General features: G+C 41.3%; 1 protein-coding gene across 1 annotated transcript; it reads left to right on the forward strand.

Annotated features, from left to right (window-relative positions):
• The first annotated feature begins 4978 nt into the window (after positions 1–4978).
• Positions 4979–11355, forward strand: LOC131202367 (tubulin alpha-8 chain-like). Its single transcript, XM_058191289.1, has 5 exons — positions 4979–5041; positions 6031–6250; positions 8281–8429; positions 9600–10280; positions 11062–11355. Exons 1-5 carry the CDS (start codon positions 5039–5041, stop codon positions 11353–11355), a joined length of 1347 nt encoding a protein of 448 aa, XP_058047272.1. The 5' UTR covers positions 4979–5038.
• Positions 11356–25022: the final 13667 nt, after the last annotated feature.

Raw genomic sequence — 25022 nt, forward strand, 5'->3', positions numbered from 1 at the left:
TTAATGTTTTAAAAAGTGTTTTGGTTTTATTTGTTTGGCATCTTTCGTCTTCTCTGCCGAAGTGTAGAAAGTAGACAAAGAATGGAACACTTCCAAGGCAAGATACCCACTTATAATGGTGTGTTTTTTTTTCTTGTTTTCAAACCAGTCTTGATTCTTGGCAGCTAGGTGGACAAATGCCAGGGGTTTTCTAGGCATTATTTTCAGAAGCACTTTGGCCTTGTCTCCTGCTTCCTAAGGCTGTGAGGGTATGACTGGCCCAAGGTCAGTCAGCTGGCTTTCATGTGTAAGGCAGGATTAGAGTTCAAAATTCCTTGCTCTCGGTCCAGTGCCTTAACCACTAAAGCAAACTGGCTGATTGCAAAAGTATCCCCATGCATTAGAACAGGAGTCTTCAACCTTGGCCACTTTAAGCCTGGCGGACTTCAACTCCCAGAAAGCCCCAGCCAGCAAAGCTGGCTGGGGCATTCTGAGAGTTGAAGTCCTCCAGGCTTAAAGTGGCCAAGGTTGGAGACCCCTGCATTAGAAAGCTACATTTTTATTTTACTCAGGATACAAAACATCTGTTCTCAAAGAGTGGTAATGTACACTTTTACAACAAAGCTGTTTGTTCTGAATATTGAATGCTGCTCAGAGTCAAAATGAATGCTGCAGTAAGACAGCCTTAGAAATCTAATAAATGAAATAAACGATTTATTTTCCTTCTTCTGTAACGTTGATCTGTACCCCAGTTTTTGTTTTGACTTTGTCTATGCCCGTGATGGCGAACCTATGGCATGCGTGCCAGAGGTGGCATGCAGAGCCCTGTCTGCTGGGATGCGCACCCTTGCCCCAGGTCAGATCTCCGTGGCGTTTCTTTCGTGAGCTTCTGTTTCCCTGCAAACAACGAAACAGAAGCTCATGAAAGAAAAAGATCTTACCTCTTGCCATGCTGCTGGTGTTGAGATGCCCCGCCTCCCGCTGACCAGCTGGTCTTTGAGTCTAAGCTGCGCATGCGAGCACCTTTCAGTTTGGGCATGCGCATATGTTTAGTTTGGGCACTCGGTGTCTAAAAGTTTCGCCATCACTGTCTATGCAATTGCAATGGATAAACTGTGTTATATTTTGACCACACACCCCCTCCTCTGTAGGCAGCAGCATACTCCGTAGTTTACAAGCTAAAGATAATACTAAGTGGAACTCCGGGGATGAAATGCTGACCAAACACTATTAGCTAAAGTGACGCTTATAAAGCAGAACAAAAGCTCAAAAACCTGCCAAATTGAAGAGGTCTGAAGTCTTCAGTGGGCAGCGGAATTCCAGGGAGACATTTCCTAGCTAGCTAAAATGTTTGGAAATTAATTTTTATGCTATTGTGTATATTTTATTCGAAAGATTATGCACTGTTAACAAAAGATGAGCTGACACTGCTTGATACAGAATGATAAGAGCCGAGGTGGCGCCGTGGTTAGAGTTAGGGTTACTGCAGGGTACTTCAGCTGACTGCTAGCTGCAGTTCAGCAGTTCAAATCTCACCAGCTCAAGCAAGGTTGACTCAGCCTTCCATACTCCCGAGGTGGTTAAAATGAGGAACCAGATTGTTGGGGGCAATAGGCTGATTCTGCAAACCATTTAGAGAGGGCTGTAAAAGCACTATGAAGCAGTATATAAGTCTAAATGCTAGTGCTAGTGCTAGGAGAAACTGTTTATGTGTGCTTCAAATCAGGGGTTCCTAATTTTTTTACCAGCACAACTCTTAATGTACACACCTCCCCTAAAACAACCTGCCAAAATGAACACATATGAACAATTAAAGCACTATTATGAGATTTTGGGAAAGATGGGTTTATTTATATACTGCTGAAACTCGTGTGTCTGATTGTAACTTTCAATTGGGCAAAATGGTGTGTCACTAAGCAACAGTTTTCAAATCAACATATCGCAAATGGGCTAACACACCCCAAATCCAGGACCCACGACTCCTGTGGGATTGAAATTTGGCAAACTTGTGACCACTCCAGTACTTCTGCACTGTCTCACCACCATGCAGCCATGATCGGTCATAATCAGGTGATGCTCCCTGCCAGCTTCCTACAAGGAAAGTCAGTGGGGAAGCCAGCAGGAAGTCGAAAGTCCCTCTCTCACTACTGTTTTGCCTACCTATCATTGTTCTGTTTCTCCGTTTAATAGCAAAATATCCCTGAAATGTTGACCGAATGGGTCACAGGTTGTCTAGTAACTACAAGGTTCTTTACACTTCCTCTGTACACGTCACAATTGGGAAAACAGTACTTGAAATGATATATGGGGACCATATTCTGTTTCATTACAATTCTATTGCAGCAGACAAGTTTCTTCAGAAGAAGACTGCTTCAGTGCTGCCCAATCTGTGATGCTTAAATTCTCAGAAATGGTTTCCATTGCTTTATTCTTCCAGAGCTGAGTGAGTGTCTGGCTCAAGATCATCCAGCTTTGTGCTTCAGGTGGGACTAGAACTCCCGCTTCCTTGGTTGCTAGCTTGGTGTTTTCATCACTATTACTCTTTTATACACAAGTGCCAACAAGTGAAATTCTGCTTCCAACAACACAGTCAGGCAATGACCTTTGAATAAGGTGGACTGTATGTTCTGAAAGAGTCCCAAGCTTTCACATTTTGTTTCTGAAGGACAGACCTGCAAAACTCTCCTAGAAAAATACTATGACTCATATTGCTGGAAGCTGTATGGTTTTGTAAAATTGACACTAGATCAGTCTTCTACATCTGAATGACAAACGGTGTTGGATACCAAATTGGGCCCAATAATGGATTGTAAAGAAAGCTTGGAGCTGGCCTTCCTCTATCCACTACCTACCTTGCCTGTGAACTAATCAATTAATTGTATATGCCACCCATCTCACAAATTAAACATCTGAAACTGGTCTACTCAAAATAGAGTCCAAAGAAGATTCTGTATTAACAGTGAGTAGTTCAGTTCATATAGTCCCTCACCTTGATTTACACATCCAGCGGTCAGATCAGCCCACAATCTCCTAGCAACTGTAATCAGGAAGGTCAACTCTCAAGAGGCATTCAAAGCTTTTAAGCTCCCCCCCCCGCCCTTTTTTCAGATTAAACATCTAGGATGCAACAACTATTAAAATAACCAAGCACACCGTCCAACTCTAATTCGCTTTGGGTCTAAAATTGGTTCATTCATCACAATAAGTCATGATTTGTTTAACAGCATACTGAGCTAAAATCAAACAAATCGTGGTATAGTACCCTGATGGCGAACCTATGACTTGTGCTGCAGCTGGCATGTGAAGCCATATCTGTGGGCACGCAAGCATTGTCCTAGCTCAGCTCCAGTGCACATGTACGTGCCGGCCAGCTGATTTTTGGTCTTCCGGGCCCACCAGAAGTTGGGAAATGAACCCTTTCTGGCCTCTGGAGGGCCTTGGGGGGTGGGGGAGGCGGTTTTCACCCTCCCCAGGCTCCAAGAAAGCCTCTGGAGCCTGGGAAGGGCAAAAAACGGGCTTACCGGACCCACCGGTAACCTTTTTGCTGTCATGTGCCAAAAGCGGGGGGACCACAGGGAGTCATACGCACATGTGCGTGAGGCATGGGGGGGCATTGGATTATGGGTATAGGCATTCCTGTGCATGACCCCCCCCTGCTCCCCCCATTTTTGGAACATGACGGCAAAAAGATTAGCCATCACTGATATAGCACTAGATTGGGTAAACCAGGGCTAAGGCAGAATGGATGCATGCCTTTTCGACAGCTGCCTTCATAGCAAATCATAATAGATGCCATTTTTCTTACCTGGAAACCAGTTGCGTAGTAATACACTGTCACATCAGCAACACATTGTACCACTACCATGGCTATCATGGATACTGTAGTTCTAATATAGCCCAGCCGGGGGGGGGGAGAAATGGTAAGGTCATCATTGTGCCAACTTTTTTTCAGATGTGTTGTGGACCGGGATGTCCCCATTCCCACAAGACCTCATCCCAGCTGATGGTAGGGCACAGACCAGAGTATGCTTTGCTGTATGGTTCAGCTCACAGAATAGTAAATCTTGACTGCTTTTAAAGCCAGTTCAAATGAATTTATGATTGGATCTTAGTTCTTAATTAAAACTGCAAAGCAATGGTGAAACTCGTTAATTTTCCTATTTGGCTGATTCTCTGATTGCTGTGCTATCAAACAAGAGCTACCCATCTTGGATACAGTCAATGGTGGATTCCAGAGCTCAGGATCTTTGTCCTAGAATGCATTGTGGATGAAAACGAGACCAGCGTTCAGTGGTAGTGAGAAAGATCTTTATGCTCTGTTCAAATAAGCAAATCCACCAGAAAGGGTCTTCTTCTTCTTTTTTTTTTTTTGTACCATGAGATTCTCATTATGTTTTTACTGGAATCCATAAAGTATAGGGAGAAGATGGAATTTTTTCCCCTATTTTTGTCTACCTATGTCAACACTTGGGCCTCTGGTGGTTCAACAGGCTAATGCAGCCTGTTATTAACAGCAACTGCCTGCAATATTGTAGGTTCAAGTCCCACCAGGCCCAAGGTTGACTCAGCCTTCCATCCTTTATAAGGTAGGTAAAATGAGGACCCAGATTGTTGGGGGGCAATAAGTTGACTTTGTATATAGTATACAAATGGATGAAGACTATTGCCTGACATAGTGTAAGCCGCCCTGAGTCTTCAGAGAAGGGCAGGATATAAATGCAAATAAAATTTTTTTTCATAAAACAAGCTGAGATGGAGAAGATACCATTACATTTTTTGAATCAATACAGTGCAGACAGATCCTATGAAACTCACCTCCAAAGAGTGGGTGACTGTCCATTGATGTCAATGGGCAGGAAAGCAGGAGAGCAGGGGAAGTTGCCAGGGGTGATTGTGACCTCTCCTGCACTATGATGCTCAAGGTCACTTCCTGAAGGTACCATGCATGGACTGAGCCCCTTGTTGCCAAGCTGCTTAAAAGCAAGACAGCAGTGGGGGCATCAACATCCGTAGCTGCCGTGCTAAGTCTGGAACGGACGTGAGCACCACTGAAAGCGCCATGGTAAGTATGGAAGTACCCAAGTGTCCAGGAAGCTGGGTCGGGAAAAGAGAAACCTTCCTCCATTTGTCCTCTACCCTTGACTGTGCCTAAAGAGATGGAGTAGACAGGCTGTTAGAGAATCAGTCCGGGTGAAGAATGGAATATAGAGAGGTCCTACAGAACTAGAATGCTCATTGGACAACTCTTCCACAACTGGATTGCATTGCCCTTGTTACCAGCCTCAGAGACACCGGTCCAGCCTGTTAGCTAGGGATGATGGGAGACCAAGATATCTGGAGGATGCTATCTCGGAGATGATGGGACTAGAGAGTTTGTTCACCTTGGTTGATGTTTAGCTTCTGCTCAGCATAGAGATACACCGAAGAAAAGAAGGTGGTCCAAACAGCAGGTTTACAGCAGCAAAATAAGGATTTCAATTCAACAGAAAGAACAATTTCTGAATATTTTTAACAGTGTTCAGATTTAGGTATGTCTAAACAGCAGGTATTCTGAACTGACAACATAATTCTTGTTTTTGTGTGATGGCACGAGACACATGACCTTGAATTGATTTTTCCTAGAAGCCTATGTTTATGTTAGCTGGCATAAACTTGGGCATAAACCATGATTTTCAAATCCCAGGGACTGAAGTTTATTGAAAATTCAAAAAGCAAAACATTGCATGCATTATAGTTTAATATGTTGTGTGAATTGAACCAATGATAGCTTATTTAACTGAATTACAGTTAAGCAAACCAAAGATAAATATGGTAGGTAAACTCATTTATGTTTTCAGGACCCATCACAATACGATCATTTCCAGCAATCAGTCATATCACATATATTCACTTGTAGATTTGCTCAGCTCATGTGGCTGTATTTGGACACTAAATCCTTAACTAGCCTTTTCTAAGCTGTGTACGCAAGTTAATTTAAGGGATTCCAGAGGAAGGGCGTAAAATAATGTGTTGTGTGTCATCTAAATGCTATATACTTTTTGTGTCGTGCAGCGTGAATGCATCTCTGTTCACGTTGGCCAGGCTGGAGTTCAGATTGGCAATGCATGCTGGGAACTCTTCTGCTTGGAGCATGGGATCCAGCCAGATGGCACCTTTGCTGAGAATAACAAATTCAATAATGATGACTCCTTTGCTACCTTCTTCAGAGAGACAGGCACCGGAAAGCATGTGCCACGGGCTATCATGGTGGACTTGGAGCAAACGGTAGTTGGTGAGTCAATCATTACGGAACACACCTTGCGTCAAATTCTATGAGTTTCTGTGGACTAATATTATTGATCCCCCCCCCCCGTACTTCAATGATGTGGCTTATTTTGATTTAGGAAATTGGATTATGTGTAATGTTATGCCATAGCGTGATTGTTTATTTGGAGCTCATCATGTTTGCATGACCTAAGCATAGTACATAAAATCATCTGCTACCATGTCCTATGAATACTTCAGCTTCAACCAAAACAATACAAGAGCATACAATAGATACAAACTCATGGTAAACCGATCCAAACTAGATTGCAGAAAATATGACTTCAGTAACAGAGTTGTCAATGCCTGGAATGCACTATCACACTCTGTGGTTTCTTCCCCAAATCCCCAAAACTTTAACCTTAGACTGTCTACTGTAGACCTCACCCCATTCACCCCATTTCACCCCGTGAAAATATTTACAGACCCCTCGCATCCTGGACATAAACTGTTTCAACTCCTACCCTCAAAACGACGCTATAGAGCACTGCACACCAGAACAACTAGACACAAGAACAGTTTTTTCCCAAAGGCCATCACTCTGCTAAACAAATAATTCCATCAACACTGTCAAACCATTTACTGAATCTGCACTACTATTAATCGTCTCATAGTTCCCATCACCAATCTCTTTCCACTTATGACTGTATGACTATAACTTGTTGCTGGCAATCCTTATGATTTATATTGATATATTGACCATCAATTGTGTTGTAAATGTTGTACCTTGATGAACGTATCTTTTCTTTTATATACACTGAGGGCATATGCACCAAGACAAATTCCTTGTGTGTCCAATCACACTTGGCCAATGAAATTCTATTCTATTCCTAAGAGGTCTGTAAGGGGCGTGCATAAGCGCACCAGCATGCCTATCATCCCTATCCTAATGTTTTCTTTTATCCGTATCCTTTTCATGTATTTATAATTATATTTACCCTTGTATCTGTCATAAAATACATGCTTGACAAATAAATGCAAATACAAAAAAAACCCCAAAACAAATAATCCCAGCCATTGTTGGTAAATTACGGCTTTAGGCTACGTGATGGAGGAACCCAACCAGTTGGGGATTCTTCAGGTTAAATTATTGGGATAGTGATTTAGTGCAATATGTGAACCCTGTCAACGAATCAAAAGCAAAATGAAGAGTTATTTCTGAGTAATTCCTTTATTGCTATACACCAACAGACAGAATCTTGCCAGACTAAAGCAATTATCTGTAATAACTATAGATATGCCTACCAGGCTTTCCAAGCTCTGCCAAGTCTCTTTGCCCTCCGAGCCCTTCCCTCCTGCAACCTCTGATTACATTCCGCCACATCCAAGATTTTATCGATATAAATACTAACTTACAGTCCAGCTCCAGTATATGGTTTTGACATCATCTTTGAAACCCTAAATCCATAGGATCTAAAGTCACAGAACTACCACATCTTTCACGTTACAGGAAGTCCTCGATTTATAACAAAGCCTGGAATTTCAATTGTAAGTCGTGACAGTGAAAAGTCAAGGCACCCGCAAATTGCCAAGATGGTGGGCAGAACCCTAACCTAAAGGGACAGGGCTTACATCACAAAATTCGGCCTGCCACCTTGATAATTTTGACCCTACTTGTGTATGGTGCTGGCAGTATTTGTATTCTCACAAGGTTTGCAATAATTCTTCCAAATAATTTTTGAAGCACACATAGTACTACTGTTCAGTTCTGGTACTCAATATACATATTTCACCTTAGAGTACATTGTTCAACCTGGAAATATATGTTGGAACTCGGGAATCTCATAGAAAATTTTCCTCTTACTCTTATACCCACAAGAGATGGTTATATTATATTCATCCATAGCTTATAGTCCTTGGGAAGTTAGTATTGCTATCTATGTTGAAATACATTTCTGGCTCCTAGATATGAATTTTTCAAATGTTTGTCTCTGATCTTCCAGGTCCTTTTGCTTTAAGACACCAAGTTTAAAAAAACATATCTCTTAAAATTTACAGATGAAGTGCGGGCTGGCACCTACCGCCAGCTTTTCCATCCAGAACAGCTGATCACTGGCAAAGAAGATGCAGCTAATAACTATGCCCGTGGTCACTATACCATTGGTAAAGACAGGATTGAGTTGGCACTGGATCGCATTCGAAAACTGGTAAGAGGAAAAGAATTGGAAAATGACCCAAGGAAAGTGTTCAATTTCCTTAGAAGACAAGTTGTCAGACCCCAGTGGCATTTCAGGGGTCAGCAACCCATGGCTCTCGATCCCTCTGCTGTGGCTCCTTGTTGCTGATCGGCTCCACAATTGATAGGGCTTTCAGTTACAACAGGTAGAGGAGAAAGAATGCTGGGATAGGAGGAGACTTCTGGTCGGCATAGGAAAAAACATGCCACACAAGTAGGAGACTCTATGGTGGGGGAACCGGATTTCCGGTCTGCTCCAGAATTGAACGGGGGGCGGGGGGGCGGGGGGACAGGAGGCTTCCAGTTGGGACCTTTGTGGCTCTTTGAGTGTTTAAGATTGCCGACTCCTGTGTTAGGGTAACCAGATACAGGCTGCAAAAATCAAAACAAGGGCCGCGGTGTGGCTCAGGCTGTAAGATAGCCTGTTATTAAACACAGCTGCCTGCAATTAATGCAGGCTCGAGTCCCACCAGGCCCAAGGTTGACTCAGCCTTCCATCCTTTATAAGGTAGGTAAAATGAGGACCCAGATTGTTGGGGGGGCAATAAGTTGACTTTGTATATAAATATACAAATAGAATGAGACTATTGCCTTACACAATGTAAGCCGCCCTGAGTCTTCGGAGAAGGGCGAGATATAAATGTAAAAAAAAAACCAAAAAAACCCAGCCATAATAGCAACAAAGAGGTCCCTTTTCTGCCTTTTTTGCGCTCTTCTGTGACTGTCCAAAATTTCATAGCCTCGTCAAGATATAGTAAGCTATACAAGATTTACTGACTTGTACACATTTGATTCCACCCTAAACCAATATATTGAGAGAGTCTCTTTCTATCTAGCAACATTTGCTAGATTGCCTTGTTTTCATTTCAATCCTACTAAACAGAATGCAGTTGAATTGAAGTGAGATTAGTAGACCTCTAGTTTGAAAAAGAGGACAGGTTCTCCTTGTCATGTTTGGCAGGTGAATAGAAACATACCTCCAGGATTTCCACTGACGTAGACTTATTAAAATTAGTCAAAATGCAGTACACAACCAGTTCTTCAAGAGCACAGCTTTAGAATTCAGTGGGGGAATCCAAAAATGTAAAAAAAAAATTATGGATATAGAAAATAAATATCTAAATTGTGATGTTATTTTTAGGCTGACACCTGCTCGGGGCTGCAGGGATTCCTGATTTTCCACAGTTTTGGAGGAGGCACAGGCTCAGGTTTCACTTCTTTGTTGATGGAACACTTGTCCATGGATTACGGCAAGAAGTCTAAACTGGAGTTCGCCATCTACCCAGCCCCTCAAGTGTCCACTGCAGTGGTGGAGCCCTACAATTCTATCCTGACCACCCACACCACCTTGGAACACTCCGATTGTGCCTTCATGGTGGACAATGAGGCCATCTATGACATCTGCCGGCGTAATTTGGACATTGAGCGTCCCACGTACACCAATCTGAACCGTCTCATCAGCCAGATTGTCTCCTCCATCACTGCCTCCTTGCGTTTCGATGGTGCCCTCAACGTGGACCTGACTGAATTCCAGACCAACCTGGTGCCCTACCCTCGCATCCACTTCCCCTTGGTGACCTATGCACCCATCATCTCCTCTGAGAAGGCCTACCACGAGCAGCTCTCCGTGGCCGAGATCACCAGCTCCTGTTTTGAGACCAACAATCAGATGGTCAAATGCGACCCCCGTCATGGCAAGTACATGGCTTGCTGCATGCTCTACCGTGGAGATGTGGTGCCCAAAGATGTCAATGTAGCAATTGCTGCTATCAAGACTAAAAGAACAATCCAGTTCGTGGACTGGTGTCCAACCGGCTTCAAGGTAATGAGCAAATAATTAAAAGCTGCCAGGATATCTTAACTACTAGTAGGCATTGGTGGGATTCAACCAATTCGCAGCACTTTGGCAGAACCAGTTGTTAAATTGCTGGCTGGCCCCGCCCCGCCCCTTCCAGAAGTCCCCACGCGCCCCGTTGTGGCTCCCAGGTAAGTGCAGGGAAGCCTACTAGGTGGTGCAGCCCCCCATAGCCCATTTTTGCTCCTGGGAGGCTGCAGGGAGGTCTACTAGGCCCAAAACGGGGCGCGGGGAAAGTGTACCCCCCACGGTCCATTTTTGCTCCATGGGGGGTGCTGGAGGCCCAGTGCTGCCTGTCACACTCCCTGGTCACGCCCATCATGGCCACACCCACCCAGCCATTCATTAGGGCAGAGAACCAGTTGTTAAATTATTTGAATCCCACCACTGCTAGTAAGTAGTAGTAGCAGTAGAAATAAGAGTAGATGAGAGCTGAGAACTACTGGCTCTGATTTTGGGCCAGAGGATTTATTTATTTAATAAATTGATTTATTAAATTTATGTGCTGCTTATGGATGCTTCTCATCTAAGACGAGACTGCTTTTCTGCTCCTAACTCCCAATGCAGCACACATATTTTTAACTCTACAGATGTAGTGGATTCAAAAAGGACATAGACAGGTACAGTTAATTTGGACCCCTGACGGACTCTCAGTTCAAAAATCAGGAAATGCACTCCTTTTGCCTTTTTTTCGTGTTTCAAAGAAACTTGTTTTGTTTTGCTTTTTTCTTCTCTCCCTCCCCACCAGGTTGGCATCAATTACCAGCCCCCTACCGTGACTCCTGGAGGAGATCTTGCCCAAGTAGAACGTGCCGTTTGCATGCTTAGCAACACCACGGCCATTGCTGAAGCCTGGGCACGGCTGAACCACAAATTTGACCTCATGTTTGCAAAGAGAGCGTTTGTACATTGGTATGTTGGCGAAGGCATGGAAGAAGGAGAATTTGTAGAAGCTCGAGAGGATTTGTCTGCATTGGAGAAAGATTATGAGGAAGTAGCGACTGATTCCTTTGATTCGATTCTTGGCAGCGAGGAAATTTAACAGTTTGCTCCTCTCTCTGCACTAACTTGTCTCTGATCTAATTTTCTTTAAAGAAGAAACATTTGTAGACCTCTAAGACTTGTTATGTGGGTGGTTAGAGCATGATGCATGCCTACAATGATTTATTGGTGGTGGGGGGATTCATCTTATGTGATATCAACCAGATCTGGCTAAAACAAAAACAAAATGCACAGGTACTGTATATGTGGTATCTTGCTCAATAGTAGTAACTGTGAGAGGGATCTTGGAGTCCTAGTGGACAATCATTTAATGATGAGCCAGCAGTGTGCTGCAACTGCCAAAAAAGCCAAGACAATTCTAGGCTGCATAAATAGAGGGATAGAATCAAGATCACGTGAAGTGTTAATACCACTTTATAAGACCTTGGTAAGGCCACACTTGGAATACTGCATCCAGTTTTGGTCACCACGATGTAAAAAAGATGTGGAGACTCTAGAAGGAGTGCAGAGAAGAGCAACAAAGATGATTAGGGGACTGGAGGCTAAAACATATGAAGAACGGCTGCAGGAATTGGGTATGCCTAGTTTAATGAAAAGAAGGACTAGGGGAGACATGATAGCAGTGTTCCAATATCTCAGGGGCTGCCACAAAGAAGAGGGAGTCAAGCTATTCGCCAAAGCACCTGAGGGCAGGACAAAAAGCAATGGGTGGAAGCTAATCAAGGAGAGAAGCAACTTAGAACTAAGGAGAAATTTCCTGACAGAACAATTAATCAATTAATTAAACAATTAATTAACAATTAATTACTTACGGGACCGCCTGCTGCTACCGAATACCTCTCACCGACCCGTGCGCTCTCACAGAGAGGGACTCCTCAGGGTGCCGTCAGCCAGGCAGTGCCGTTTGGCGACACCCAGGGGAAGGGCCTTCTCTGTGGGGGCTCCCACCCTCTGGAACGAACTCCCCCCAGGACTCCATCAACTTCCGGACCTCCGAACCTTCCGCCGCGAGCTTAAAACACATCTATTCATCTGCGCAGGACTGGACTACATTTTAAATTTATATTGGTTTTAATGGGTCTTATTATATATACTGTTTTTTAATTTGGCTATGTGAAATAAGTTTTTTAATTGATATTTTATTCTGTATTTATATGTACCTTTTTATTTGCCTGTGAACTGCCCAGAGTCCCTAGGGAGATAGGGCGGTATACAAATGAGAAAAATAAAATAAATAAATAAATAAATAATCAGTTTAACAACTTGCCTCCAGAAGTTATGAATGGTCCAACACTGGAAGTTTTAAAGAAGTGATTGGATAATGGCTCAACAGACTAATGCAGTCTGTTATTAACAGCAGCTGCTTGCAATTACTGCAGGTTCAAGTCCCACCAGGCCCAAGGTTGACTCAGCCTTCCATCCTTTATAAGGTAGGTAAAATGAGGACCCAGATTGTTGGGGGCAATAAGTTGACTTTGTATATAATATAAAAATGGATGAAGACTATTGCTTGACATAGTGTAAGCCGCCCTGAGTCTTCGGAGAAGGGCGGGATATAAATGCAAATAAAAAAAAAGTGGTGTAGGGTTTCCTGCCTAAGCAGGGGGTTGGACTAGAAGACCTCCAAGGTCCCTTCCAACTCTGCTATTCTATTCTAAATAAGAACTAAGTGAACTAAGTGAAGAACTAAGTGAAAATTAACTAAGAAACTCTCCTCCTGTAACAAGCTAGAGAGCAAGCCAGGATATTTTTTTTAGAAGAGTTTAACCATGATTATTTGAACTGTGTTTTTAGTTAGCTAATATACAAGTAGTCCACAAGTAATGACCATAATGGAGCCTGCCCATTAACTCCTGAGGGTTATAAAGGGATTCAGTCACAGCCCTCATTAAGCAAACACCAAGGTTAAGTGAACCAATGATTTGCTCTAAGCAAACCTAGAGTTGCCTAGACTCTAGGGGGTTTGCTAACAACCATAAGTGAATACCTGTTTTCAGCAAAATCTTCATTAAACATGGTCATCTGATCACAAGATGCTGCAAACGGCTGTAAATGAAGCCCAATTGCCAAGCACTTGAAATGTGGTCATAGGAACATGGGGTGAATGTTGGAACTTTGAATCTGGGAAATAAATACCCCTTAAAGTAAAGACAAAGGTTCCCCTCGCACAAACATGCTAGTCGTTCTCGACTCTAGGGGGCGGTGCTCATCTCTGTTTCAAAGCCAAAGAGCCGGTGCTGTCCGAAGACGTCTCCTTGGTCATGTGGCCGGCATGACTCAACATCAGAGGCGCATGGAACGCTGTTACCTTCCCACCAAAGGTGGTCCCTATTTTTTCTACTTGCATTTTTACGTGCTTTTGAAACTGCTAGGTTGGCAGAAGCTGGGACAATTAACGGGAGCTCACCCTGTTACACGGCAGCACTAGGGATTTGAACCGCTGAGCTGCCGACATTTCAATCGACAAGCTCAACATTCTAGCCCCTGAGCCACCGCGTCCCTATAAATACCCCTTAGGTAGGTGCATTGGGACTTCAAACAGTAGCTAAGTGAATGGTCATAAATAGAGGACGACCTGTAGAATGTTAATTCATGATGGATGCAGTAGTGGGTTTCAAATTTTTTTACTACTAGTTCTATGGGCGGGGCTTGATGGGCGTGGCATGGCTTGGTAGGCAGGGCTTGGTGGGCATGGCAGGGGAAGAATACTGTAAAATCTCCATTCCCTCCCTATTCCAGGATACTGTAAAATCCCCATTTCCTCCCAATCAGCTGGGACTTGGGAGGCAGACAATAGATGGGGATGGGACCAGTCAGAGGTGGTATATACCAGTTCTCTGAACTACTCAAAATTTCCACTACTGGTTCTCCAGAACTGGTCAGAACCTGCTGAAACCCACCTCTGGATGAATGCCATCCCATATCATCTGAGGCCTCAAGCAAGCATGACTTACTTCAATGAATGACTCCAACTTGGAGCTCCTGTAGGAGCTTCCTAGATAGCTTCTTCCCTGTTTTGGGGAACAAGGATATCTGCTCTTGCTGAGAGTTAAGACCCAGGAATGGATCTGACTGGTGGGTCTTCCTGGGAAATAAAAAAAAACCCTTTCAGTGCAGTCCTAAATGAACAAAAGACATTCGGTCATGTAACACAAAATCATTAACAATTTTATTTCATGAGGACCATTCAATTAAGACAATTAAGACACTGAGCCTGAATGCCTGTGATTAATTAATATAAGGGGTGGGCAGAATGAATTACAGCACTCTGGAATGAGCTTCCCCCAGGACTTCAACAACTTCCTGACCTCCGGACCTTTCGCCATGAGCTGAAGACGTATTTATTCTTCCGAGCAGGATTGGCATAAAATGGGTTTTTAAATTGGATTTTAAATGGGGTTTTATATTATATTATGTATTTTTAATTTAACTTATAGGCCATATTGAATAAGTTTTTTAATAGTGATCTTATTGTATTATATTGTGCTGTATTTTACTTGGCTGTTAACCGCCCTGAGTCTTTCGGAAGAAGGGCGGTATAAAAATTAAAATATTATTATTATTATCATTATTATATTATTATTATTACTTGAGATCAGGGTTGTCAAACTCACGGCCCACGAACCGGATGTGTCACGTGCTGGCCCCTCCCCTGCCCGGTTTAGCGAAGGCGGCAAAAGTCTCAATATGTCACGTGATGCCGCCATGACAATGAGAGTTTGACACCCCTGCTCTAGGTCAACATGCTGGCTGGGGAGTTCGGAGAGTTGAAGTCTATACATAGATTAGATTAGATTAGATTAGATTAGATTAGATTAGATTAGAATAGAATAGAATAGAATAGAATAGAATAGAATAGAATAGAATAGAATAGAATAGAATAGAATAGAATAGAATTTCTTAATCTTAAAGTTGCAGAGACTGGGAAACCCTGTGCCAGATGTTGCTAAACTTCAACTCCCAGCAGCCTCGGGTCAACAAGTCTAACGGTAAGAGGAAATAATAGGCTGCTAGGTCAGAAACTTACTCAGCTAATATCTATTGCAAAGCAATGGAATATTACATTTATTTCATTCGCATTGCCTTTAGGATAAAACGCTGGGCTTAACCAAGGGAACATCTACACAAATTAGCTAAACATACTGTAAGCAAATTAGGTCATGTAAGACCTGTTCAGAGTAAAGACTGTGGGTTAGAGTTGGCCTTCCTGGTTTCTTAATAGTGTTGCTTAATTACACTATTCACTTCCCTTCACATGAGACATGGTAACTAGTGTTGCTTGGAATTGTACAAGTAGTCCTCAACTTATAACTGTTCATTTAGTGACCTTTCAATCAGAGATGGTATTCAGCCGGTTCAGCCTGGTTCACCCGAACCGATAGCGGAAATCACGGGTGGGGTGGGCCCATCCACCCATCCTGGCTCTTTGCAGTCCTATTGAGGCACGCTTTGAGGCTGGGTGCATGCGCGGAAGCATGCAAACAAGCAAAGCGCATGTGCGGAAGGTCGTGCGCATGCATGGACGAAGCACGGAGCAAAGCAACCACGTGCATGCGCTCACATTTGCAAGTCGGTAGGGAAAGTAAGTGAATACCACCCCTGCTTTCAAAGTTACAACAGCACTGGAAAAATTGACTTATGACCGTTTTTATGAGCGCTGCAGCTTCCCCATGGTCACCTGATCAAAATTCAGATATTTGGCAACTGGTTCATATTTATGATGGTTGCAGTGTCCCGGGGTCATGTGATCGCATTTTGCAACCTTCTGACAAGCAAAATCAATGGAGAAGCCAGATTCACTTAACAACCATGTTACTAACTTAACAGCAGTGATTCACTTAACAACTCTGGCAAGAAAGGTCATAACACAAGGCAAAACTCACTTAACAACTGTTTCGCTTAGCAACAGAAATTTTGGGGTCAATTGTGGTTGTAAGTCACCAGAGGCACCAAAAAGTCACAATTTTTTTGTGCCTTTAATGGGTCTTACATAAGAAACCTTGATGTTGGACTGATCGGTACAGATTAATGTTTTTCAACCTTGGCCACTTTTAAGACATATGGACTTCAACTTCTGGAATTCTATATATCTTAACTGACCAAGGTTGAGAAACACTGGTTCATCTACCTAAATTCTTTTACTCATTACTTCTTGTAAAATAGAAACAAATACTAGAAATGTATGTCCATGTTACTCATGGAATGAATAGCGCAGCCTACGTGCAATCTCAAATTTTGTAAATCAATTGTGCCGTTGTGAGGAGATACTACCGGTTCTTCTGTTAAAATGACAGCAAATGTCATTTGCTGGGGAATTATGGGAGTTGAAGTCCACATTTGTTTGTTTGTTTTAGAAATTTTTTTTAATTTTTTTCAGAACAAACACACATACAGACAAACAATACATTTTTTCTGAACAGAGTATTGGCAGAGTGAAAATTTGTACCGCTTTTAGTTTTCTCCAACACAATTAATATATTATTATTATTATTATTATTATTATTATTATTATTATTATTATTATTATTATTATTATTAATTGAATTTTTATACCGCCCTTCTCCCGAAGGACTCAGGCCGGTGTACAGCCGGACATTTCACTATTTGCCATAATATTCTTTCTCTCTAATTTTTTTGTTTGATTTTCCTTCTGTTTCTTCTGGTATATAAACAATATAACGGTTCACCCTAATCTCTAATCTTAATCAATTTTTCTTCCCCTCCCATTACTTTTTTTCAAATTGAAACCCTTTAAATTAAAGTGAATCATTTTTCTAAAAACCTAACCCTAATTCTAAATCATCTTATTAAAATATTTTCCCATTGCTCCCTTTTCCTAATATAGTAATTTCAAATATTTTCCCTAGATTCCATTATTACAATTTTAGAAATTAACATTCATAGAATTATATATCCCATTTCCTTCCCTTTTTTCCATTTCTTTTTTATCAGCTTTCCAAATACTACAATTAAATATATTGCTACAATTCACTTACATATCTAACATTAAAATCATTCAATTCTATTTCTCAATTCCATTTTTTTTTAAAAATAAACCCAATTTTCCATTCCTTTTTCAAGTACAGATATTATCTTCCCCTCTTCATAATAAACCATCATCATAATCAATAATATTTCCTCCTAAAAATTAATTTCAATTATTGCTAACAGTGTCTGAATCTCTTCATTTTAAACAATAAAGAAAGTCAACTTTCATCTTCACAATGCAATATAATTTCAAATGCTTTAGCTGAATTCTATTATTACAATTAAAGACATTCAAGTATTACAATCGCATCTATTAAACTTACTACCATTCATTTATAATTATAGATCCATTAACTACTCCTTTCTCCCTTTCTCCCATTCTCTTATTTTCTTCTTTTCCTTTCCCCACCAATTTTAAAGTTCCTTACTCTCCTAATTTGCCCTGTATTTCCATCTGCTCTTCTCCTTTTCCCTTTTCACCTTTCTTATTTTACCACTGTTGATCCCAGTGTAATCGTTTGAGTTTTTTGTATTTTGTATCTTCCCCTCTTCTTTCTCTCCTCGTCTCTTTCTCTCTATTTTTGTCATTGTTAATCCCAATGTAATCTTTAAAGTTCATTTCTGACCTTTCCCCCTTTCCTTTTCTTCCCTTTATTTGTTTTCTTTTTTCAGTTAATATTCTCGTAACTCCTCTCTTTTTTTCATTGTTACTCCCAACATAATCATTTAATTTTTCATAATCAATGTCTTTGTCTTTAGTACTAATTTCTTGCTTCTCGTTCCTGGTTTCTTTGTCCACTTGGGTGTGTTCTAACACAGTCTCTAGTTCATCAGGAATAGGTTTTCCATGCATCATTATAATTATTTCATTTAATTCCAATTTGAGTGATATACGCATCATTTTAATCATTTCAGCTAGTTCCTGCACCATTTTGTTGTTTCTGGGTTGTCTTTGTTCCAATTTAAGTTTAATTATGTTCCACCTTCTTTGGTTGTCGAGATCAAACAGCTTAAATGAAAACAAATCCTCCTCAAAAGTTCCCACCGCTCTTATCACTTTAAGAATGCCCCCCCAAATACAAGTTAACCGTTGTAATAATTTTTTCAGCCTGTAGATGTCTCTCTCCAATCCACAATTCCAATCAACAAGCTAAAAAAATATCTAATTTATTTATTAAATCCACGTTGCCAGTATTTGCCGATTTCCTTCTTCTTCTTAATTTTGTATTTCCCAAATTCCAATTTAAAATCCAAATCCAATGAAAAGATTTCTGTTGCCAGGCTTTTTAATTTTAAATTTTTTTTTGTTCTTCCTTCAATGGTCAAAAGTTTTTATTAGTCAAAAAAGGTTTATACAAATACATATCAGGTATGGTAAATTTTCATTTTTCTTATCTAAAATAAGAATTTTACTCAAATTTTTTAACACATACAACAGCCATAAGGCAAGCAGGTGACACAGTAGCTAAGTTTGCAAATTTTAAATACGTAATAAAGAAGAGTCAAGAATAAACAGAATATCGTACAAAAGAGAATAAGGAAAACCAACACAATCCCAAATATCTTTATCACTTCCTAGTTTTGGATCTCAGAACTCTGGGTTCAGCCTGACCCAACTCCAGGGCCGCAACAGCGGCAGCCGCTTCAGCCCCATGATCTATAACCTCCCCTTCTTCAATTCCTGGGTCATCTGATTCCAGGAAGGCTTTGTGTTCCTCCACATAGGCCGTAGCCTCCGCAATTGTACTGATTTTTTTTCGTAATGCCCTCCCGGAAAATCATCAATCCCTCTGGCATCAGCCATCTGAAGCCCACTCCCTTCTGGTACAATTTGCTTGACAAAAAATAATATTTCTTTCTTTTTTCACGTACCTGTCTGGGAATCTGCCTCAGAATGGCTATCTCCCTGCCCCTGTAAATCAGTGCCCCACTCCTATGTTTTCTAAGAATTTCATCTCGTCTCTCTTCTCACAAATTTGACATGAACCTCTCTGGGAACTGCATGCGTGCGTGCATATTGCGAATTAACTCTATAAACTCGATCCACATCCCAATTCATGAAATCAACACCTCTCCCAAGAAATTCTCCCAACAATTTAGTCACAACATCTCTCAAGTCTTCTTGGTCCACTTCTTCCAAATTTTGAAACCTAAGGAAATAAGACATTTTATCCATCTGTAGTCCAAGCACAGCATTGCCTGTCGTCTCCTCTCTTTTCTGCACTGCCGCATCTCACCCTCAAACCTTCCACTTTCTGCTTGTTTTCTGCTGAAACTTGTTGAGTATCCTTTAAATCCTTTTGGATAGTCACAATTTCTGCTCTTATTTCATCAATTTCTTGTCCATATTAGATAACTTTTCCAAAATTCTCTCCATCTCTCCAGCAGTTGGTCTCTGACCTTTTGCCATTAAGGAAAAAAAATACAAAATCCTCAGGCAGGCACAGTATCCTTGTAATTTCCTCCGGATCCACCAGGGGCACTCACAGGAGCAACGAGTCCAGAGTACAGTTAGTCAACCAGGAAGCCGAAGGAAGTGATGTCATCAAAATTCTCATAGTGAAGGCGGAAGCTGGGCGCCACCACTGTTCCCCAGAAGGAGGGGCCTCAAACCTTCCCTCCTAAATTTCTCCATCACCTCTTCTCTCCAGAGCTCCACAAAACCGGTAATCTTCTTATTTTAAGTTCTCCTCTCTCCAGAATAACTCGTGCTCCTTCCAACCGCAGGGGAGAAAACCCCCGCACTCGGAGCAGTCCACTCACGTTTACCGATATTCCTTCCTTCTCCTCCTCAATTCTTCTCCGTGCCCTGTTCACCACCAGGCTGCTGCAGTTATAAATCCAATGCCCGGTGTCACGGGCACAGCGGCGACCAAAATAATGGCCGCGGCCTGTGGCCTCCGAACCCCGCCGAGCCTAGGACGCGCCAGCATCGGTCCCCACAGTCCTGTATGTCGGCTGGGAGACCCCTGGCGGGCCGTCCGTGCGGCAGGTGTCCTTTTCGGAACACCTGGCCCCTGAGGGCCTCGGCGGCGGCCGGATTCGGGCGCTGGAGGCAGGAGAAGCCTTCCAGACGTCCGTTGCCGCTGGATACCGGAAGTCGTCTCCCTAATCTCTAATCTTAATCAATTTTTCTTCCCCTCCCATTACTTTTTTTCAAATTGAAACCCTTTAAATTAAAGTGAATCATTTTTCTAAAAACCTAACCCTAACTCTAAATCATCTTATTCAAATATTTTCCCATTGCTCCCTTTTCCCAATATAATATAATTTCAAATATTTTCCCTAGATTCCATTATTATAATTATAGATATTAATATTCATACAATTTTACATATATAACCCATTTACTTTCCTTTTTTTCATTTCTTTTTTATTAGCTTTCCAAATACTACAATCAAATATATTACTACAATTCACTTAAGTACAATATATAACATTAAAATCATTCAATTCTATTTCTCAATTCCAATTTTTTTTATATAAACCCAATTTTCCATTCCTTTTTCAAGTACAGATATTATCTTCCCCTCTTCATAATAAACCATCATCATAATCAATAATATTTCCCCCTCCTAAAAATTAATTTCAATTATTGCTAACAGTGTCTGAATCTCTTCATTTTAAACAATAAAGAAAGTCAACTTTCATCTTCACAATGCAATATAATTTCAAATGCTTTAGCTGAATTCCTATTATTACAATTAAAGACATTCGAAGTATTACAATCGCATCTATTAAACTTACTACCATTCATTTATAATTATAGATCCATTAACTACTCCTTTCTCCCTTTCTCCCATTCTCTTATTTTCTTCTTTTTCCTTTCCCCACCAATTTTAAAGTCCCTTGCTCTCCTAGTTTGCCCTGTATTTCCAACTGTTCTCCTCCTTTTTTCCCCTATTCCCCTTTCTTGTTTTACCACTGTTAATCCCAGTGTAATCATTTGAATTTTTTATATTTTGTCTCTTCCCCTCTTCTTTCTCTCCTTGTCTCTTTCCAACCCTCTATTTTTGTCATTGTTAATCCCAATGTAATCTTTAAAGTTCATTTCTAAGCTTTTCCCCTTTCCTTTTCTTCCCTTTATTTGTTTTCTTTTTCAGTTAACATTCCCCAACGCCCTTTAGCTGCTGTTTCTTCACTGGGGCACCTTATAACAATTTAAAAATATTTTACCAGTGAGCTGGCCAATCACTCAGCGGTACCAGTACTCCATCCAAATCACTGCTCCTGCTCAAAACTTAGTCCAGTGCCCCAACTTTATGTCAGACACTATGGCCGCTGCCCCACCGCTGAGTCAAGAGTTTTCTCTGACCTTTTGCCATTAAGGAAAAAAAATACAAAATCCTCAGGCAGGCACAGTATCCTTGTAATTTCCTCCGGATCCACCAGGGGCACTCACAGGAGCAACGAGTCCAGAGTACAGTTAGTCAACCAGGAAGCCGAAGGAAGTGATGTCATCAAAATTCTCATAGTGAAGGCGGAAGCTGGGCGCCACCACTGTTCCCCAGAAGGAGGGGCCTCAAACCTTCCCTCCTAAATTTCTCCATCACCTCTTCTCTCCAGAGCTCCACAAAACCGTAATCTTCTTATTTTAAGTTCTCCTCTCTCCAGAATAACTCGTGCTCCTTCCAACCGCAGGGGAGAAAACCCCCGCACTCGGAGCAGTCCACCACGCCACCGATATTCCCTTCCTTCTCCTCCTCAATTCTTCTCCGTGCCCTGTTCACCACCAGGCTGCTGCAGTTATAAATCCAATGCCCGGTGTCACGGGCACAGCGCCCAGGCGACCAAAATAATGGCGCGGCCTGTGGCCTCGAACCCGCCGAGCCTAGGACGCGCCAGCATCGGTCCCCACAGTCCTGTATGTCGGCTGGGAGACCCCTGGCGAGCCGTCCGTGCGGCAGGTGTCCTTTTCGGAACACCTGGCCCCTGAGGGCCTCGGCGGCGGCCGGATTCGGGCGCTGGAGGCAGGAGAAGCCTTCCAGACGTCCGTTGCCGCTGGATACCGGAAGTCGTCTCCCTAATCTCTAATCTTAATCAATTTTTCTTCCCCTCCCATTACTTTTTTTCAAATTGAAACCCTTTAAATTAAAGTGAATCATTTTTCTAAAAACCTAACCCTAACTCTAAATCATCTTATTCAAATATTTTCCCATTGTTCCCTTTTCCCAATATACTATAATTTCAAATGTTTTCCCTAGATTCCCTTATTACAATTATAGATATTAATATTCATACAATTTTACATATATAACCCATTTCCTTCCCTTTTTTCCATTTCTTTTTTATCAGCTTTCCAAATACTACAATCAAATATATTACTATAATTCACTTAAGTATATATAACATTAAAATCATTCAATTCTATTTCTCAATTCCAATTTTTTTTATATAAACCCAATTTTCCATTCCTTTTTCAAGTACAGATATTATCTTCCCCTCTTCATAATAAACCATCATCATAATCAATAATATTTCCCCCTCCTAAAAATTAATTTCAATTATTGCTAACAGTGTCTGAATCTCTTCATTTTAAACAATAAAGAAAGTCAACTTTCATCTTCACAATGCAATATAATTTCAAATGCTTTAGCTGAATTCCTATTATTACAATTAAAGACATTCGAAGTATTACAATCGCATCTATTAAACTTACTACCATTCATTTATAATTATAGATCCATTAACTACTCCTTTCTCCCTTTCTCCCATTCTCTTATTTTCTTCTTTTTCCCTTTCCCCCACCAATTTTAAAGTTCCTTACTCTCCTAATTTGCCCTGTATTTCCATCTGCTCTTCTCCTTTTTCCCTTTTTCACCTTTCTTATTTTACCACTGTTGATCCCAGTGTAATCGTTTGAGTTTTTTGTATTTTGTATCTTCCCCTCTTCTTTCTCTCCTCGTCTCTTTCTCTCTATTTTTGTCATTGTTAATCCCAATGTAATCTTTAAAGTTCATTTCTGACCTTTCCCCCTTTCCTTTTCTTCCCTTTATTTGTTTTCTTTTTTCAGTTAATATTCTCGTAACTCCTCTCTTTTTTTCATTGTTACTCCCAACATAATCATTAAATTTTTTATAATTAATGTCTTTGTCTTTAGTACTAATTTCTTGCTTCTCGTTCCTGGTTTCTTTGTCCACTTGGGTGTGTTCTAACACAGTCTCTAGTTCATCAGGAATAGGTTTTCCATGCATCATTATAATTATTTCATTTAATTCCAATTTGAGTGATATACGCATCATTTTAATCATTTCAGCTAGTTCCTGCACCATTTTGTTGTTTCTGGGTTGTCTTTGTTCCAAATTTAAGTTTAGTTATGTTCTACCTTCTTTGGTTGTCGAGATCAAACAGCTTAAATGAAAACAAATCCTCCTCAAAAGTTCCCACCGCTCTTATCACTTTAAGAATGCCCCCCCAAATACAAGTTAACCGTTGTAATAATTTTTTCAGCCTGTAGATGTCTCTCTCCAATCCACAATTCCAATCAACAAGCTAAAAAAATATCTAATTTATTTATTAAATCCACGTTGCCAGTATTTGCCGATTTCCTTCTTCTTCTTAATTTTGTATTTCCCAAATTCCAATTTAAAATCCAAATCCAATGAAAAGATTTCTGTTGCCAGGCTTTTTAATTTTAAATTTTTTTTTGTTCTTCCTTCAATGGTCAAAGGTTTTAAAGTTATTTCCAATCCTCTTCACAGCTATTTCGGGTATCTTCTTCTAATAATTTAATTGTCCACACTCAAATTCTAGACCAAAAATCAAGTTCCGTTTCGGGCTTTAACACTTTAAACTTCCGCTTTGTTCTTCTCTCTCCATTAACATTCCCCAACGCCCTTTAGCTGCTGTTTCTTCACTGGGGCACCTTATAACAATTTAAAAATATTTTACCAGTGAGCTGGCCAATCACTCAGCCGGTACCAGTACTCCATCCAAATCACTGCTCCTGCTCAAAACTTAGTCCAGTGCCCCAACTTTATGTCAGACACTATGGCCGCTGCCCCCACCGCTGAGTCAAAGAGTTTTCTCTGACCTTCGAGGAACTTGCCTGTTCCTCTTGGTCGTCCGAGGTGTGGCTCCTTCTTCTCCATCCCTACAGGACAGATCTGGTCTGCAGACCTCCCGACAGTGGTTTGTCAGCCTGGAATTTCACCAGGCTCATCAGAGCCCGCTAATTCCTGACTGTCTCGCCGCGACGCTTCTGGTCAAATCTCTGGAATTGAAATCCACATGTTAAAGTTGCCAAGATTGAGAAGCCCTAGATTTGCACTGAATTTCTGCCTCAAAATCATGTTACTTTTAATTGTTATGCTTACCAGCTTGCGAATACGATCCAGTACCATATCAATGCTCTCCTTTCCAATGGTGTAGTGACCTCAGGCATAGTTTTAGTGGCATCCTCTTTGCCAGTGATCAGCTGCTCTGGGTGGAAAATAGTTCCAACCCCCCGCTCAAGCAGGAGACCCTACACCATTTCTGACAAAGGCAGTCCAATCTTTTCTTGAAAGTCTCAAGTGATGAAGCTCCCAAAACTTCCGAAGGCAAGCTGTTCCATAGGTTGATTGTTCTCACTGTCAGAAAGTTCCTCCTCCTTTCTAGGTTGAATCTGTCCTTGGTCACTTTCCATTCATTATTCCTTGTCTGGCCTTCAGGTGCTTTGGAAAACAGTTTGACCCCCTCCTCTCTTTGGCAGCCCCTCAAGTATTGGAAGACTTCAAG

This window comes from Ahaetulla prasina, chromosome 7, assembly GCF_028640845.1.
Source record: "Ahaetulla prasina isolate Xishuangbanna chromosome 7, ASM2864084v1, whole genome shotgun sequence".
NCBI lineage: Eukaryota > Metazoa > Chordata > Lepidosauria > Squamata > Colubridae > Ahaetulla > Ahaetulla prasina.

Excerpts from the sequence above, each read along its gene's own strand:
- LOC131202367 (XM_058191289.1), top strand. Across the intron at positions 6,251-8,280 it reads CTTGGAGCAAACGGTAGTTG|ATGAAGTGCGGGCTGGCACC; the intron begins GTGAGTCAATCA and ends TAAAATTTACAG. Across the intron at positions 10,281-11,061 it reads GGTGTCCAACCGGCTTCAAG|GTTGGCATCAATTACCAGCC; the intron begins GTAATGAGCAAA and ends CCTCCCCACCAG.